Consider the following 16,712-nt stretch of genomic DNA (forward strand, 5'->3'; position numbering starts at 1 on the left):
TCAGAAGCAGTCCTGTACAGCTGATCAGTGCGGGGGCCAGCTGTCAGATAGGGTAGGTGATAAAATCCAATACCCTGTAGACCCCTTTTGACTCCGCTATCTCTTATATTTAGTAACAGTGCACCGGTGTTATTTAACCCTTGTAGATGGAAATTGTCCATGAGCTTGTTACAGACCAGACATTATTGTACAGATGTGGTTGGTTTTATTATAAATCCATCATTTTAGAGATCATTTTGGCCAAAGTTGTCCACTAAGATGGCTTCATCATGTGTGATATCTGCTTGGCTTCTGTCCATGTGTATTCTATTGGAGAAATCACTTTCTGGTTGCGACGTGTTCCGTTTTCTCTTATATAAGAAGACGACTCCAGCGGCGACTCCAGCAACGACCAGAATGACAAAAAGAACTGCACCAGTGGTCAGGCCATGTGAGGACCTTTCTTCTGTAAAGGCAAATATGGATTAGAAAGTTATTACAGTGACAAATCCTACAGACAGAGGTGACAGTAAATGAGTAATAAGCCATCGCTGTCAGTAGTCGGTCACTACTGTCATTACATCCCTCTATTACATCACACACTTAGGCTATGTTCACACTGCAAATCCACCATTTATACATTAATTGGCTATATGGCAGAATTCCATGGCTAACGCTCTGATTTCTGACATGGATTTGCAGTATTATTAGCCCCATTCAAGCTAATCTTTAGGTATAAATATCCCACCGAAGCCCAGAAACCCCTTATAATGTCCTTTATAATATCCCAGATAATAGCGGGAGATAAGTTATACTGTACCTGGGGTCTCTAGTAGCTTCTCTGGGGGCAGCGGAGCTGAAAACACATCAGACAACAGGTTAGAAATCAGATTTTTATGTATTTTATAGGCTTCCAAAAATAGAATGGTCAATAGTTTATTTTCATCAGTTAATAAAATTAAGTGAAAGAAGAAAAGAGGAATGTCAATATTTGATGTTAGTTTTGAACTTTACAATCCACCAATTCTTGCAGACATTTTTTTGCAGAACCCGGCAGGGAGGTTGTTCCCGCCGCCATCTTGGAGAACTAAGCACAGATCTTCTGTGGATGTAGACTTGCTCCAATCCATCTGTCTCTTCATGTACCCCTAGACAGACTGGACGGTGTTGAGATCAGGGCTATACAATATTTAGGTTTGAATTTGGTTCATGACAAAGTGGTTCGCCCACTTCTAGTGATAATCCTATGAGGTTCTTGTTTTTTTTTTTTTTTTTTAATTGAAACACATCTTTATAACAATGCTTCAAAAATAAAAAGATGGTTTATGACAACTTACTTTTTATTGCCTTACATATGTAGCCTCTGTATCTAGCGCACGCTTTGGCGCGCCAAGTTCCTTTTTTGGCATCCATCATTACACACGTTGCAGTTGTATCTGTATCAAATTCCTGAAAGGGCCACAATATAAAATCTCTAAGACTATCGTCTTCATTGGATTCCTCATTGTTCCAGTTTACAAAGTCCGTGGGTGTGTTGTCTAACCAAAGCCAATTGTCTGGAAGTACAAATATTTCCTTTTTAAGAAAGTTGAGAAAACATTTACACAGTATATATAATTTGTAATGTATTGCTAAAGAAACACTCCACCCCAGTATTACCTTATTCAGTTTATTTTTTTTTTAGTTTAGTTATCTACTGTATATACTTCACTTTAATTACAACTCTTGGACAAGCTCTTTAATAATGGACACTTGATTTATGACCAAGGTGCAGCGCTGAACGTTATACTGTATCATGAGACTTTATGAACTATTTGGCTGCCATCACTGCTCCAATACTATCCAATCACTGTCTAATTTGTGAATTTTATGAACATGTTTAAATTTGTAAACTAATGGGGCTACATGGTGGCTCAGTGGTTAGCACTGCAGCCTTGCAGCACTGGAGCCCTGGGTTTGATGCAAAATGGCCATGAAAAAAGACTGTGGACCGTTTGTTTTTTGTTTTTTTTTGATGGTCGTGTGCATATAGCCCAGTGTTCTGATACTATACCTTCCACATTCTTGTAAAGTCCGATCCAACATGTTTCTTCCAGGTCGCTGAGTAACTCAGTATGACGGAGGAGGAAATCCAATTCAGTGGAATCTTCAATGGAAGTTAAACTTCCACCTAGAAAATTGTCATAGTGAGTAATTCTGTTTGCTTGGAATCCTCTAGGGAATGGCACAACATAGTCAATGATCTGATGTTATTTTACAATTTATATTTAACTCTGTCAGGGCCAATCTCTTCACAATGCCCACCACCAAAATTCACCTTTGAGAATACTACATTCAATGGCTGAATATGATTTTAATTTAAAAAAATTTAATATTTCTACAATGTATCAATTAAAATACCCACTATAGTTATATCAGCACTTGTTATAGCTCTTAAAGGGATCCTATCATTGGATACCCTTTTTTTCTGACTAGCATGTAGAAATAGACTAAAGAAAGACTATTCTTCTCCTACCTTTAGATGTCTTCTCCGTGCCGCTGTTCGGTAGAAACCCGGGTTTTCTTTGGTATGCAAATGAATTTTCCCGCAGCACTGGGGGCGTCCCCAATGCTGCAAGAGAAATCTCCAGCGACGCCTCTATCTTCTTCTGGAACACCAACTCCCTGTGTCTTCTTCCGGCCACAGGAAAATGGCCACATACACCAGCTTACTGTGTAAGCGGCCATTTTCTTGTGGCCTGGGCATGCGCCGTTGGCTCTGCCCGAGGCCTAGAAGATTGAAACCCAGGACAGAAGACGACGCAGGGAGAGGCCATTCCAGAAGAAGATGGAGGCGTGGCTGGAGAGTTCTCTCACAGAATTGGGGCAGAATTGAGTGCTGAGGACCGCCCCCAGCTCTGTGTGAGAATTCATTTGCATACCGAAGAAACCCCGGATTTCTACCGAACGGTGGCGCAGAGAAGACATCTAAAGGTAGGAGAAGAATAGCCTTTCTTAAGGCTATTCCTACGTGTTAGGGAGAAAAAAGGTATTCAATGATAGGATCCCTTTAAAAATTCTATAAAAGTTATTTATAGAACTTACCATACTGAAGACATTTTAAGGATGCCTTGTACCATGAAGCAGAGGAAGATGATTCAAAAATATAACAATGGTTACGAAAGGAAATCCAGGCCTTTGAAGTTACATTTGGGCAGGTTCCAGGTGTTTCAGGAGGGTCAGTGGGAGGGATGACTTTAACACAAAAAGTTAGAAGAAGACATCAAACTTGATTGTCTCAATGCATTTAAAATTATAAAAATGTGTCTCCATAATAGATTAGAGGTAACTATTAGAGATGAGCGAGTAGTGTTCGATCGGTTAGGTGTTCGATCGAATACTACGGTATTTAAAATACTCGTACTCGATCGAACACTACTAGCTGTTCGAAGTTTAATGTTCAATGCAGAAACAGCGTTGATTGGCAGAATGCTATACATTCTGCCAATCAACCTTGGTTCTTCTCTTACCTTTCCGAAGTCTTCTCCGCGCTGCATCCCCGCGTCTTCTTCCGGGTGGAATTCACTCTGCCTAGGCATCTGGCCTAGGCAGAGCCGACTGCGCATGCGCGGGCATGCACGCGCATACTCGCGCATGCGCAGTCGGCTCTGCTCAGGCGTCGGGCCTGGGCAGAGCCGCACACGCATGCGCAGTCGGCTCTGCCTAGGCCGAATGCCTAGGCAGAGTGAATTCCACCCGGAAGAGGACGCGGGGCCCTGCGCCGGGAGAAGACTTCAAGCAGAATCCAGCCCGACCGTCACTCGTGGACTTGGTAAGTATGATTTTATCAAATGTTGCCTACCCCTGAAACGAGCATTTCCCCCATAGACTATAATGGGGTTCAAAATCTGTTCGAACAGCCGAACAGTGTGTGGCTGTTCGAATCGGATTTCGAACCTTGGACACTTTAGTGTTCGCTCATCTCTAGTAACTATGTGTAACCTAATCTGGCAGTTATACTCTTATTTCTCTGTTCCCAACATTTTGCCAATAAACTGAATGGAGATTGTCTTGTTGCCCAGGCTAGAGGATGTTTGTAGAGCAAAGGAAGATAACATAGGATTGAGTGGTGTGTTTTCAGGCTTCAATTTTGACTCCCCGTCAATATTTCTGATATCAGGATTCCTTAACCCTTTTCTTCTGAAGAGCTGTCCATGCTATCAATAATTTATGTAGGATATGGAGAAAGATGTCCCTTAATAAAATATAGATAAATGTAAATCTTTTCTTTTGAACAGACTGATCATTCTAACCCTTCTCCACCACTAAAAACCCCACCCCAAACCCGTTCCTCCATCAGGCAACAGGAAAATTGTCTTGCAGGAAAGTGGTCTTTGGTACAAAAATTTTTAGGAACCACTGAGTTAACATTCATCTATGTCTTTTGTAGGTGGATACTGCATAGCTGGACATAATGAGAGAGATTTATCACGTAAAATACTCCAGAATTTTGGTAGAATTTGTGGCAAGAAACTGTTGAACATCTTTAGTGCCACATTCTGAGCTCTGACACTGGCTGCCTTTGATTGGAGCTCGGAGTCACGCCCCCTGTGTGACATTGCTCTTCTGACATTACAGAGCTTATTTAGCACATTGGGCACCAACACTACCTGCACTTATTACTCAAACGGTTGGAGCTAGAGAAAAAGTTCCAAGTGAGGCTACAATTAGTGGAGAAGCAGCTATTAATAGATGCTAAGAACTAGAATCGGTGGAGGTGGTAACATGTCCTCTTTAAGCAGCACTAGTGGTGGACTAAAAAATGTCCAATGTCTATGAAGATGTATTAGGACAAATATCAGATTAGAATTTTTGACCTATATATGCAGGGTCGGACTGGCCCGCCGGGGAACCGGTGAATCCCCCGGTGGGCCCAAGCCTTGACTATCAGTTCGGGGCCCCAGGCTGCGGGCAGCACTGTAATGATTAAAATTGCCCGGCTGCCGGCAGTTTCCCAGGGCCCCGACACTTGCACAGAGGGGCCTCCTGCCAGTGCTATACTTTCCCTATTATTATGGGGAAAGTATACATCTGGAGGACGGAGCACACCAGGGGCAGCAGCTGCATCTATCCCTGCCATCCTAGAAGAGCTCTCTCTGCAGCTCTCTCTGCAGCCCGGACTTCCTTCCCCTCCCCCTCCCAGCAGTAAGCATCTCTTACATCGGACCGTGTGGGAACAGAGGAGTCTGCTGCTGCGATGATCTGCTTCACAAATGTGAGTATATATTTTTCTTTTTTTGGTAAAATGTAATATTTAATATGTATTTGTGTACATTTGTTTAACCCTTAAGTCCTATCATGGTGTCTATCATACACATATCACTATGATAGACACCATGATAGTACTTAAGGGTTAAAGTATGTGTCTTGTATACTGTGTGAGGACTGTATTTTTGTATACAGGTATTTGTGATTGTATACAGTATGCTATAATAATGTGTATATGTATATATAGTATTCATACATTCATATAAGTGTATATATGGTTTATATATGGTATATGAATGTATATCTATGAGTGTGTAGGTATATAGTATGTGCAATCCCATCCACACATTGCAGAAAAATACAAAAAGCGGAAATGCTGCAATTTCCAAAACTGTTGCGGTTTTGGAAATCGCAGCATCTCACTTATACCTACAGAATCACTTACAGTGTCCCTATAGGTATAATGGAAGCAGAAAGTCCTCAGAGGAAACCTCTGTGGAGTTTCTGCAAAAAGCGCTGCAGGAAAAACTGATGTGTTGCCGCTGGGGGTTTTCCTGCAGCGCTTTTTTGCTACGGCTTGCTACATGGGGCCTTAGCCTTATAGTGTAGAACACAATGTATTGAGATAATAAGGATGAGGCCCAACAGCAAAACGCAGCTAAAAAGCACTGCTGAAAAAAATAGCGGTGAAGCACAACGTATTTTTTCCACAGTGTATTTCAATGAGCTTTTGATGCATTTTCCCGGCACTTTCTCCTGATTGTGCAGCTGAAAGTAACCGGCCATGTTTTTAGAAGCGCACGCATTTTAGAGTTTTCAGCATCTTCCACGTCTTTTTTTCCTGCAATGTGTGGATGAGGTAAATTTGATTAAATTTCATTCACTTTGCTTGTTTTGTAAAACACATAATTTTTTTTCTGCCGGAGCCAAAAACGCTGTGTTTCTGCAGTGTGAGGCTTTAGCTTAAAGAGCTTGTCCACAAACTGGAGCGATCGCTGTGGCGGCCGCCAGGTGGGTGTAAAAATTACAAAAAAAAAAAAAAAAACCCTTCTCACCTGTCCCCAGCACCCCATTGTTTCCCGCCTGTGTCTGTTCAGTCTCATGGTAGCGCCTTATTTCTGGAAATCCTGTACCTAATTGTTCTTAGCAGTCACATGAGGTGCAGGACTCCCAGCAAGGAGGCGGCAGCACGAGACTGAGTGGACACTGGCAGCAGACAACGGAGCGCCAAGGACAGATGAGTGTGCGTCTTATTTATTTTTTATTTTACTCCTCCCGCCCGGCACATGGGTTGTTCCAATTCCTGGACAAATCTTTAAAGGACTTATCCACCTTTTGAATATTGATGGCCTGTCCTTAGGATAGACCATCAATATTACATCTGCGGTGATGCAACAGCCAGGACCTCTGCAGATCAGCTCTTCCAGGACAGTGTGGCTGCAGGTAATGGTAACATTTCTAGGAGCCGAGCTGTTCATTTGCCATACAGGGTGTAGCAGTGGGTTTAGGTAGTGAAGTGGTGCACAGTGTATGGCGGGTGAGCAGCAAGTCTCCTGACATGTTATTACCTTTAGCCGACCTGTCTCAGTATCACTGGTCTGCAGGGTCCTGATGGTGGGCCCCTAGAAATAATTCCACTGGTGGGCCCTAGACACCCCAGTCCGACACTGTATATATGATACATAGACTTAATTTAGACAGTGATCATCTTACCACTTGTATGTTTGCAGATGGAGGAATAACTCTCATTACAGGACGACGTCTTCCATTTTCCATCTGTATCCACATATACACAGGAGGTGCCCATTCTTGGCTCTCCAGCAGCCCATCTAGTGTACCGTACTCTCCAGTTATCAACCCACTTGTATGTATTTCCAGTCTAAAAGAATTACCATTTTTTTATTCATATTTTCAAAAGCATCACAAATGGGTTCATGAAAATGTACTGCTCTGGGCTAGGTTCACACTAGCATTCAAACTATGTTCGGGCTTTCCGTCCCCAAATCTGCTTCAAAAATGCGGAGAGAAAAGGCCTGCAAGCAGCACTTCTCTCTCAGCATTTTTCAGGTAGAAACCCATTATACTCTATAGGGTCCTCTGGTAACTGTGTAAGGGTGTGATGTAGTAAACTGTCAGTAACTAACTTTGGTCAGTAGGTGGCAGCAAATTAATAAATGCCCATAGGGAATTAATGCAATTAATTCTTCAGAATGTAAATATTGTTCGAGGTTGCAAACTCTGATTACAGATAATTACTGGGACATTTTGGACTCCTACAAGCCTGGCAGTGTGCTGGGATTGCAGTTTTGATACCTTGCACTGGAGATAGTCATTTGCATCATCCATTACCAGGAAACAGGAAGTAGAGTTCTGTGGAGAGAAGGGTCCTGGCTGGAGGTGATGTGCTGAGGGGACAGTGGAGACCTGACATGCTGGAAGGCAGCCTGTGCTCTGCTGGATGGAAGAACTGCCATGCTGGCTGTGGACTGAGTCTGGAGACACAGAGTCTGTGGTGCTACTTTTGGGACTGAGTCTGGAAAGCTCTGAAGCTCAGAAGGTAAAGGAGACCACATGAGAGGAAGGCCTCAAGGACTTGTAAGTACGGCTTGGCCGCGTCCACGTGTTCCACGTGGTGAAATATAAGGGACTCTTACGCTGACACCTTATCATCTGGGAAATTGGCCTGTCTGTTAAGTGGAGAGCTGGAGCATAGGATATAACTGTACTTTTATGTGAAGACCCCATTTCACTGTGGATTACAAATAGTATTGCGCAATACTTAGGGTGCACCCCAACGAGGGACCGATCCAGGAGAACCGTGTTCTTAAAGGACTTGTATCTGGTACCTGTTAAGTAACTGTGGGAACTAGGAGTATAGTGTTAGTTTGCTGCAATATTCTGTTGCATATTAGTTTGTATTTCTTCTCTGTTTATACCGTGTTACATGTTTTCCCAGATCGCTATTCTGTGACTTATTCAGTAAACTTTGTCTTGGGGATTAAAACACTGTGTGCGTCTGTGTGGCATCGTGTACCTGCTGAACCTGTGGGCCCAGCCCTTGGTTCTCTTTCATTTGGCGCTGCGAGCAGGGTACATTGATCGCCATGCAGAACGCTTCAGAGTCCGGGGAAGCTCCACCTGAGGCCCCAGTCAACCCTCCTGCCATGGCAGCAGCTCCGATTATGTGTCTGCCTGCAGGGGCGATCTTGAGTCAATTAGTACGATATGATGGTCAGAATAGGCCACTAGAAGACTGGGTTGCACATCTTAAAAGCACCCTCCGGTTATATAATTTGGCTCCTGATCTGCAATCAGATGTGGCGCTGAATGCCTTGGAAGGAGATGCCCGACGCACTGTAATGCTGCGCCCTGAGGAAGAAAGGAAGACACTGGAATCTATAATCTCGATCCTCGAGTCCATTTATGGAGAAACATCCAGTACTGGTAGCCTTAGATCCCGCTTCTTCACTCGCTTCCAGCATGAAGATGAGACCATCCCCCAATTTGCCAATGCCCTCCAGGAGATTTGGTCACATGTACGAAAGAGAGAGGCCAGGGGTGCTAATGACCTTGGAAATGGAGATGAAATCCTCCGGGATCAGTTCATCCTCGGTTTGCGAAGCCCTCCTCTGCGCCAGGTGCTCAAGGACCGTATCCGGGTGGATGCTACTTTACAGTTCCAGAGGATACAAGCAGAAGCGGTGGCTCGAGATAAAGAAGAAGAGTATGGAGTGTACAACGTGAGAATGCAGTCTGCAGCAAGTCAGAGAACTCCTTCCAATGAAGAAGATTTGCGAGAGTTGGTGAAGGTACTTAGCACATCGGTGGGAGAAATTCAGAGACAGTTGGAACGGTTACAGGCCCCAGTTCCGCCTGAACACTGGGAAAGGGGTGCTGCTCTGATGGCTACTGCACCATGTCAAGCTCCTCTGGAGGAGGGAACAAGAAACTTCACCATGCATCACCCCAGTCCGTATCCACCTACACCTGGACAGACTTGGGGTTCTGCAAGTTATTCGAGGGCAAGGGGCCCCCAGTGTTGGATATGCCAAGAAAGAGGACATATCGCCCGGCAATGCCCGAGGAACCACGCAAACCCAGAATGTCTTCCGTTAAACGGGAACTCCCTGTGGCAGCGGGGCATGCCGCGGGGGAAGTAAAGTGCCAGGACGCCCCTGAAGACCCTCGGGACCTTGTGGCCGAAAGCCCTTACTTGGAAGTGCTGATTGAAGGACAATGGGTGAGATGTCTTATAGACACAGGATCAGAAGTAACCACGATGCCTTTGAAATTCTTTGAGAGAAACTTCGGCCATCTGATGAAACCTGAGAAGGACACTTTGATTAAGTTGACGGCTGTGAACCAGACTGCTATACCTGTGTTCGGAGTAGCTTGGATGAGAATAGAGCTATGCGGACAAGACGTTGGCAAGAAGGGAGTGGTGCTGGTGGAGAAGCCAGCTCGAGATGAAGCCCCAGTCGTATTGGGAATGAATATCCTGCGAGAACTAGATCAAGTCATGTTTTCAAAAGAGGGCCCTGGTTATTGGAAGAAAGCAACTTCCCATAAGCCCACCCGGAGAGCATTCCAGCGCTTGATCAGAGCATGCGGTATCTGTAAAAGCACCCCTGTGGGTAAACCCATTGGAACAGTATATGCTCCATATGGGACTACTTGCACCGTACCCCCACGTCAGGAGAAGATAATACGTATGCCGATTGGAGGAAACCGGAAGCTGAATGGCATAGATGTGCTAATTGAACCCCTGGGCTTGTCAGAAGCTAGCCGAAGTCCAGTGGTCGCCAGAACAATTGTATCAGTTGCAGATGGACAAGTGCTAGTCCGGTGTATCAACGTACATGATTATGAAGTTACATTTCATGCAGGAGAGAAAGTGGCTGAATTGCATGTGCTCCAAGCAGAGACACTCACAGGTAGACAGTTAGCCCTACGGGTAGTGAAAGGTGATGCTTGGACTTTGGTAGTGGACCAGAATTTTGAAGAGGAGCCCACACCTGAGTGGAATGGCCAGCGAATTTTGGAGCAAATGGAAATTGATGCAAGCCAATTCACCTCTGATCAAATGGAAAGAATTGAAGCCGTACTGTGGGAGTTTCAATCTGCTTTCTCTCGGAGTGAGGAAGACTTTGGGTGCACAACGGCCATTGAGCACGAAATATCCACTGGGGATACTCCCCCAATACGAGAAAGATACCGGCAGATCCCACCTACTCTCTACCAAGAGGTGAAGACCATGCTGTCTCAGATGATAGACAGTGGGATAGTGAAGGAAAGCCAAAGCCCATGGGCTGCGCCGGTGGTTTTGGTGCGGAAAAAAGATGGGTCCTTGAGGTTCTGTGTGGACTATCGAAAATTGAATGCAGCCACAGTAAAGGATGCCTTTCCCCTGCCAAGGATAGAAGAGTCATTGACGGCTTTGCAGCGAGCCAAGTATTTCTCAACCCTAGATCTGGCAAGCGGCTACTGGCAGGTACCTGTTGCAGAAAAGGATAGGCAGAAAACTGCCTTTATTCTACCGATGGGGCTGTATGAATTCAACAGAATGCCATTTGGGCTGACGAATGCTCCGGGTACCTTCCAACGTCTGATGGAACACTGCCTGGGTGAATTGAACTTCGAGTCGATACTGATATACCTGGATGACGTGATAGTCCATGCACCCACATTTGAAGAACATTTGAGGAGATTGCGGCAAGTGCTCAGTAGGCTCCGCGCTCATGGCCTTAAAATCAAACCAAGAAAGTGCCATCTCTTTCAAACCAGCATAGAGTATCTGGGACATGAGGTATCTGCTGAAGGAGTTCGTCCTGCAGATAGTAAGGTGGAGGCCGTGAGCAAGTGGCCTCAGCCCAAGACACTTCGGGAAGTGAGAGCGTTTTTGGGACTGGCCGGTTACTACCGAAGATTTATAAAAGGGTTTGCGAAAATCGCTGGTCCACTACATGAACTCTTGAGAGGGACTTCCCAGGGTCCGAAGACACGCCCTATCTCATGGGGGCCGCCTCAGCAACAAGCATTTGATGAACTAAAGAAGGCCCTGACTAGCGCTCCCATCCTGGCATTTGCTCAATTTGACAGGCCATTCATCCTGTATACCGATGGAAGCCTGCACGGATTAGGAGCAGTGTTAGCTCAAGAACAGGAAGGCCAAGAACGAGTCATCGCATATGCTAGTCGATCCCTACGGGACTCTGAGCGGAATCCGGATAACTACAGCTCCTTCAGGCTCGAGTTGTTGGCGTTGGTTTGGGCGATGACCGAGAAATTCTCAGGGTACCTGACCGGGGCCCATGTACTAGTACGAACAGACAATAATCCATTGGCCCACCTGCAGAATGCAAAGCTTGGTGCTCTAGAACAGAGGTGGATGGCTAGACTAGCGAAGTATAACTATACCATCAAATATCGTGCTGGCAAAGACAATACCAATGCTGATGCACTATCTAGAGTCACCTGGGAGGTGCCAGTCAGAGAGGTCGATGAAGGAACTGAAATACCTGATCTCAGTCGAGTGCCCCGACGGTCACCCTTGGCAAGCTCAAGTGGGGTGGCTACTGGTGGCACGGTGCTATTAGGGAAGACTGAAGAAGAATGGGCACAGGTGCAGGATGATGATTCGGACTTACGGAAAATAAAATACTGGGTTAAAATGGAAACCTGGCCTAATCTTGACATGCGAAGTCATTTGTCTTCAGACGGATGGAAACTGTTACAACAATGGGACCGGCTAATAATTCAAAATGAGGTCATGTATCGGAGAGTGTTCCTGCCGACAGATCTTGAAGAGAGGTGGCAAATAGTGATCCCAGGTGTCTTGGCCCGAAGAGTAGCCCTTGAGGGACATGAGAAGGGTGCCCACTTTGGAGCAGAGAAAACGTACAGGTGGGTGCAGAGATTCGTATACTGTCCCCGGCTGGAGCAAATTGTCAGGGAAGTGTGCCAAAAATGCCGAGTTTGTGAGCTGGCGAAACCTCCAGAGCAGCGGGCCCCCATTCAAGTGATTCATACATCCGCACCACTAGAAATTCTGATGATTGACTACATCTTAATCGGACAATCAGTGAGTGGGCATCAGTATTGCCTTGTGATGACAGATCACTTCACAAAGTTCTCTGTGGCAGTACCAACCCGTGACCAGACGGCAGAGTCAGCCGCCCGTGCAGTGTGCAGACACTTCATCCAGGTGTATGGATGCCCGAAACGAATTCATTCTGACCAAGGAGCTTGCTTTCAAGGGAAACTGATGGAAGAGCTATGTCGACTGTATGGGATGGAGAAGTCAAGAACAACTCCGTACCACCCGCAGGGCAATGGAGCCTGTGAGAGGTTCAACAAAACACTTCTACAGATGCTCCGTACTCTGGAAACAGATCGTAAAAGGCGCTGGCCTGAATATTTGCCCGAGCTGCTCTGGGCATACAATAATCGTGTTCATAACACTACTGGCTATACCCCGTACATGCTGCTGTTTGGTCGTCCTGGACAGGAAATCACGGAAATGAATCTCAACCCACCTTCTGAAGAGATAACTAGAACCGCTGACTCTTGGGTGCAGGAACACCGAGACAAACTGAGAACCATCCAACGGGTGGTCAATGAGAGATTGCAAAAACAAGTCCCTAGAGATCATCAACCGGTGCAAACAGTACCATTGTTACCAGGTGAAAGAGTACTGGTTCGTGAAAAGCGGCCCACTAACAAATTGGATCACCGCTGGGAATCACAGCCCTACATTGTGAAACGACAAGTGTTTTCAGAAGGTCCAGTCTATGATGTCCAAGCAGAAAACTCTGATGGGCCAACTCGGAGGTTACACCGTAACATGCTGAGACCATGTCTTTCTGAGGGACGGTCCTTGCTTGAAAATACTGGAGAAGTTGAGCAAAGACGTCCAGACCCAGTGCGTTCAAGAGACACCGAGTGGTGGCTGGTCACTATGCCGCCTGTACAGACGAATGAAGTGCCTACTCCTGAATGTCCTGTGACAAATGATACCCCAGAAACTGCAGTACTACCCCGAGAGGAGTTGAATACAGTTCCTACACCAGTGACACCAAACCCAGGCATTCGCAGGTCGGAGCGCTCCATGGCAGGTATCCCCCCTCAGCGCTATGCAGCTGATGATTTTATTTGGTAGAGTTGTCGGGACGCCAACATTTTAGTGGGGTGGCATGTAAGGGTGTGATGTAGTAAACTGTCAGTAACTAACTTTGGTCAGTAGGTGGCAGCAAATTAATAAATGCCCATAGGGAATTAATGCAATTAATTCTTCAGAATGTAAATATTGTTCGAGGTTGCAAACTCTGATTACAGATAATTACTGGGACATTTTGGACTCCTACAAGCCTGGCAGTGTGCTGGGATTGCAGTTTTGATACCTTGCACTGGAGATAGTCATTTGCATCATCCATTACCAGGAAACAGGAAGTAGAGTTCTGTGGGGAGAAGGGTCCTGGCTGGAGGTGATGTGCTGAGGGGACAGTGGAGACCTGACATGCTGGAAGGCAGCCTGTGCTCTGCTGGATGGAAGAACTGCCATGCTGGCTGTGGACTGAGTCTGGAGACACAGAGTCTGTGGTGCTACTTTTGGGACTGAGTCTGGAAAGCTCTGAAGCTCAGAAGGTAAAGGAGACCACATGAGAGGAAGGCCTCAAGGACTTGTAAGTACGGCTTGGCCGCGTCCACGTGTTCCACGTGGTGAAATATAAGGGACTCTTACGCTGACACCTTATCATCTGGGAAATTGGCCTGTCTGTTAAGTGGAGAGCTGGAGCATAGGATATAACTGTACTTTTATGTGAAGACCCCATTTCACTGTGGATTACAAATAGTATTGCGCAATACTTAGGGTGCACCCCAACGAGGGACCGATCCAGGAGAACCGTGTTCTTAAAGGACTTGTATCTGGTACCTGTTAAGTAACTGTGGGAACTAGGAGTATAGTGTTAGTTTGCTGCAATATTCTGTTGCATATTAGTTTGTATTTCTTCTCTGTTTATACCGTGTTACATGTTTTCCCAGATCGCTATTCTGTGACTTATTCAGTAAACTTTGTCTTGGGGATTAAAACACTGTGTGCGTCTGTGTGGCATCGTGTACCTGCTGAACCTGTGGGCCCAGCCCTTGGTTCTCTTTCAACTGCTTTTTAAGCTAACTTCATGGCAAACCACCAATCTCTTTATCATGGCCTTCAGTGATCAAGTCGTATCCACAGACATGTAGTTTACCCAACATTGAGGTTTTTGGTTGGCTGCCAGGGAGCTCCTAGGCCCCCAAATCTCTCACCAATTTTAACAAGTATGTGCATTTAGAGATGGCCTGAAGTGGCACTAGAATTTTAGATGTACCTGGAAATATAATCAGGGCTGCAGCTAGTGTTCCCATAAGAAATGGGGCAGCATTATTGTGTATGCAGTGCGTGTCCAATCCTGGAATAATGAGGGAGCCTTCTCTCTGAGGTCCTCCCTCCTGTACCTCATGGCCAATAAATATAAGAATTCAGTTACGGTCATCTGATCCCTGAGTACATGTTGTTCTCAATGTATACATCCAAATTGACTGAGACCGACTTGTAATCTGTCATCATTATGAGTTAGCCATTAAAAAAGGTATCACCTACTGAAGACTCTCAAGTTTTTTGTTTTTTATATTTCCTACCCACTGGCTAACACGGTACAAAAACAAACATTTTCCTTATGGGAATGATCATTCAGCTGATATAATCTGCCCATATTAAAGGCCTTGAAAACTGTAGACTTGTGGAGGCCACAATCTTCATACAGCCTGGGACTCAAGGCGTCGACTGGTCACCATTACAGCTAGTGAGTGACTGCAGAGGTCATATATTGATCACCTGATACATGATCACTGGAGACCAGTATACAGAATTCAATTAGGAGCTCTGAAAGCAGAAGAAGGGCACCAGACGGGAGTCAGTAAGGTTTTCTAGTTCTTCTTTAATCATATTATACAATTCTAAGTGATTTTTTTTTGTGTGTGTCTGGACAACCCCTTTGATAACAAATGGCACAATATCTAGTAACAGAGTAAATTTTTGTAGGAGACTGTCAGGATTCGGGGACGCCATGGCCTTCTTGCTATGCAGTGCATGCCCCTCTGGCTGTGTTTAGTACACTAAGGGGTTAAGTTGCCTCCTTGGTGTCGGTTTGACTGCAGGTCTTCTGACCAGTCATTCCTATCTTTTTTTTTTTTTAATGTAGATTGTGAGCCCCATATAGGGATCACAATGTACTTTTTTTTTTTTTTTTTTTTTTTAATCTTATCAGTATGTCTTTGTAGAATGGGAGGAAATCCACACAATCATGGGGAGAACATACAAACTCCTTGCAGATGTTATTCCTGGCAGGATTCGAACCCAGGACTCCAGGCTGCAGTGCCAACCACTGAGCCACCGTGTTGCCCCCCAGTCATTCCTATCTGTGATGGGTGGGGTTTTATCTCTGTTCCTATTTAGATCCTCTTCTCCACCTTCATTTGCCTGCTATAGTTTCAAAATAGATTGTTACTTCCAGGTTCTATATACTTTATTTGTACACTTGCTACAGCACTTAAGCTTTGTTTTTCCGTCCTGGTCCTTGCCTGTTTAGTTTCCTTGTTTATTTCAGTATTCTATTGCTTACCTATATCTACCACTGGTCTAGCCCTGACTACTCTTCATAGCTATTGCTCTCTGTTACCTGCCACTACTAGTAATACTCTGTTAGTTTCTTTTTCCATGTCAGCCCACTGTTAGGGTAACTATAGGGAATCCATTTTAGCTTTCTGTGAGGGGTGTCCTTGTAAGGATGCTACTCTGAGGTTAGGCAGGTTCAGTCAGGGGTTCTGTTAGGGAAAGTTGCCCAATCTGTTTCCTCCCACGTTCCTGGATTTGCACCCAGCCGTAACCAATCCAGATCCGTGTCTTACAGAGACCCAAGAAGAATATTACAATGGACTCCTGATTATGGGTTAAAGCAGAATCTTCACTCGTTTGTATTGTCCTTATGTATGATCTGTAGACATTAGCATTGCTGAATCTTGCTTGATTACACATCTCCGCATTTCGATCCGTTTAAATAAAAATTAAAAATAAATAATAAAAATATTCCCACCTCATTACCACTATACAGGCCAATCCAAAAAGGCTCCTTATGTGTAGCCAGGTGGAGTTTTAGGAAAGCTGTGGTGTACCCGTCCAAGATGCTGGCTAGGTGTGAATTATCCTTCAGACACTCCTGACCGGCCTCATCCCAGGTCCTTTTGGTTGTGTCAAACTTGTAGGTGGCGTCTCCATATGTATAGTGGTCTGAGGGACTGGTGGGGATAACTGGTAGACTCGGATCTAAAGAAGAATTGAAAATAAATGAGTTACTGTACATGTAGTGGAAGACAGCAGTTTCTGATTCAATTTTCGTAGCTAAAGACAGGAAGGGAGTAGAAACATCAGGGGAACCATGTGTGTGTCA

At 45.1% G+C, this 16,712-nt stretch overlaps 1 protein-coding gene across 1 annotated transcript in view; it reads right to left on the bottom strand.

Annotated features, from left to right (window-relative positions):
- Positions 1-224: 224 nt before the first annotated feature.
- LOC142201187 (macrophage mannose receptor 1-like) overlaps positions 225-16,712 on the bottom strand; it is a 183,087-nt gene continuing 166,599 nt past the window's right edge. Inside the window, exons 50-56 of the mRNA XM_075272015.1 lie at positions 16,359-16,588; positions 6,940-7,105; positions 3,064-3,213; positions 2,033-2,149; positions 1,317-1,535; positions 800-835; positions 225-445 (exon numbers count right to left, since the gene is read on the bottom strand). Coding sequence (XP_075128116.1) covers positions 225-445; positions 800-835; positions 1,317-1,535; positions 2,033-2,149; positions 3,064-3,213; positions 6,940-7,105; positions 16,359-16,588 — 1,139 coding nt within the window. The remainder of the gene's footprint in view (positions 446-799; positions 836-1,316; positions 1,536-2,032; positions 2,150-3,063; positions 3,214-6,939; positions 7,106-16,358; positions 16,589-16,712) is intronic.

Source organism: Leptodactylus fuscus, chromosome 4, assembly GCF_031893055.1.
Source record: "Leptodactylus fuscus isolate aLepFus1 chromosome 4, aLepFus1.hap2, whole genome shotgun sequence".
In the NCBI taxonomy this organism is placed as follows: Eukaryota; Metazoa; Chordata; class Amphibia; order Anura; family Leptodactylidae; genus Leptodactylus; species Leptodactylus fuscus.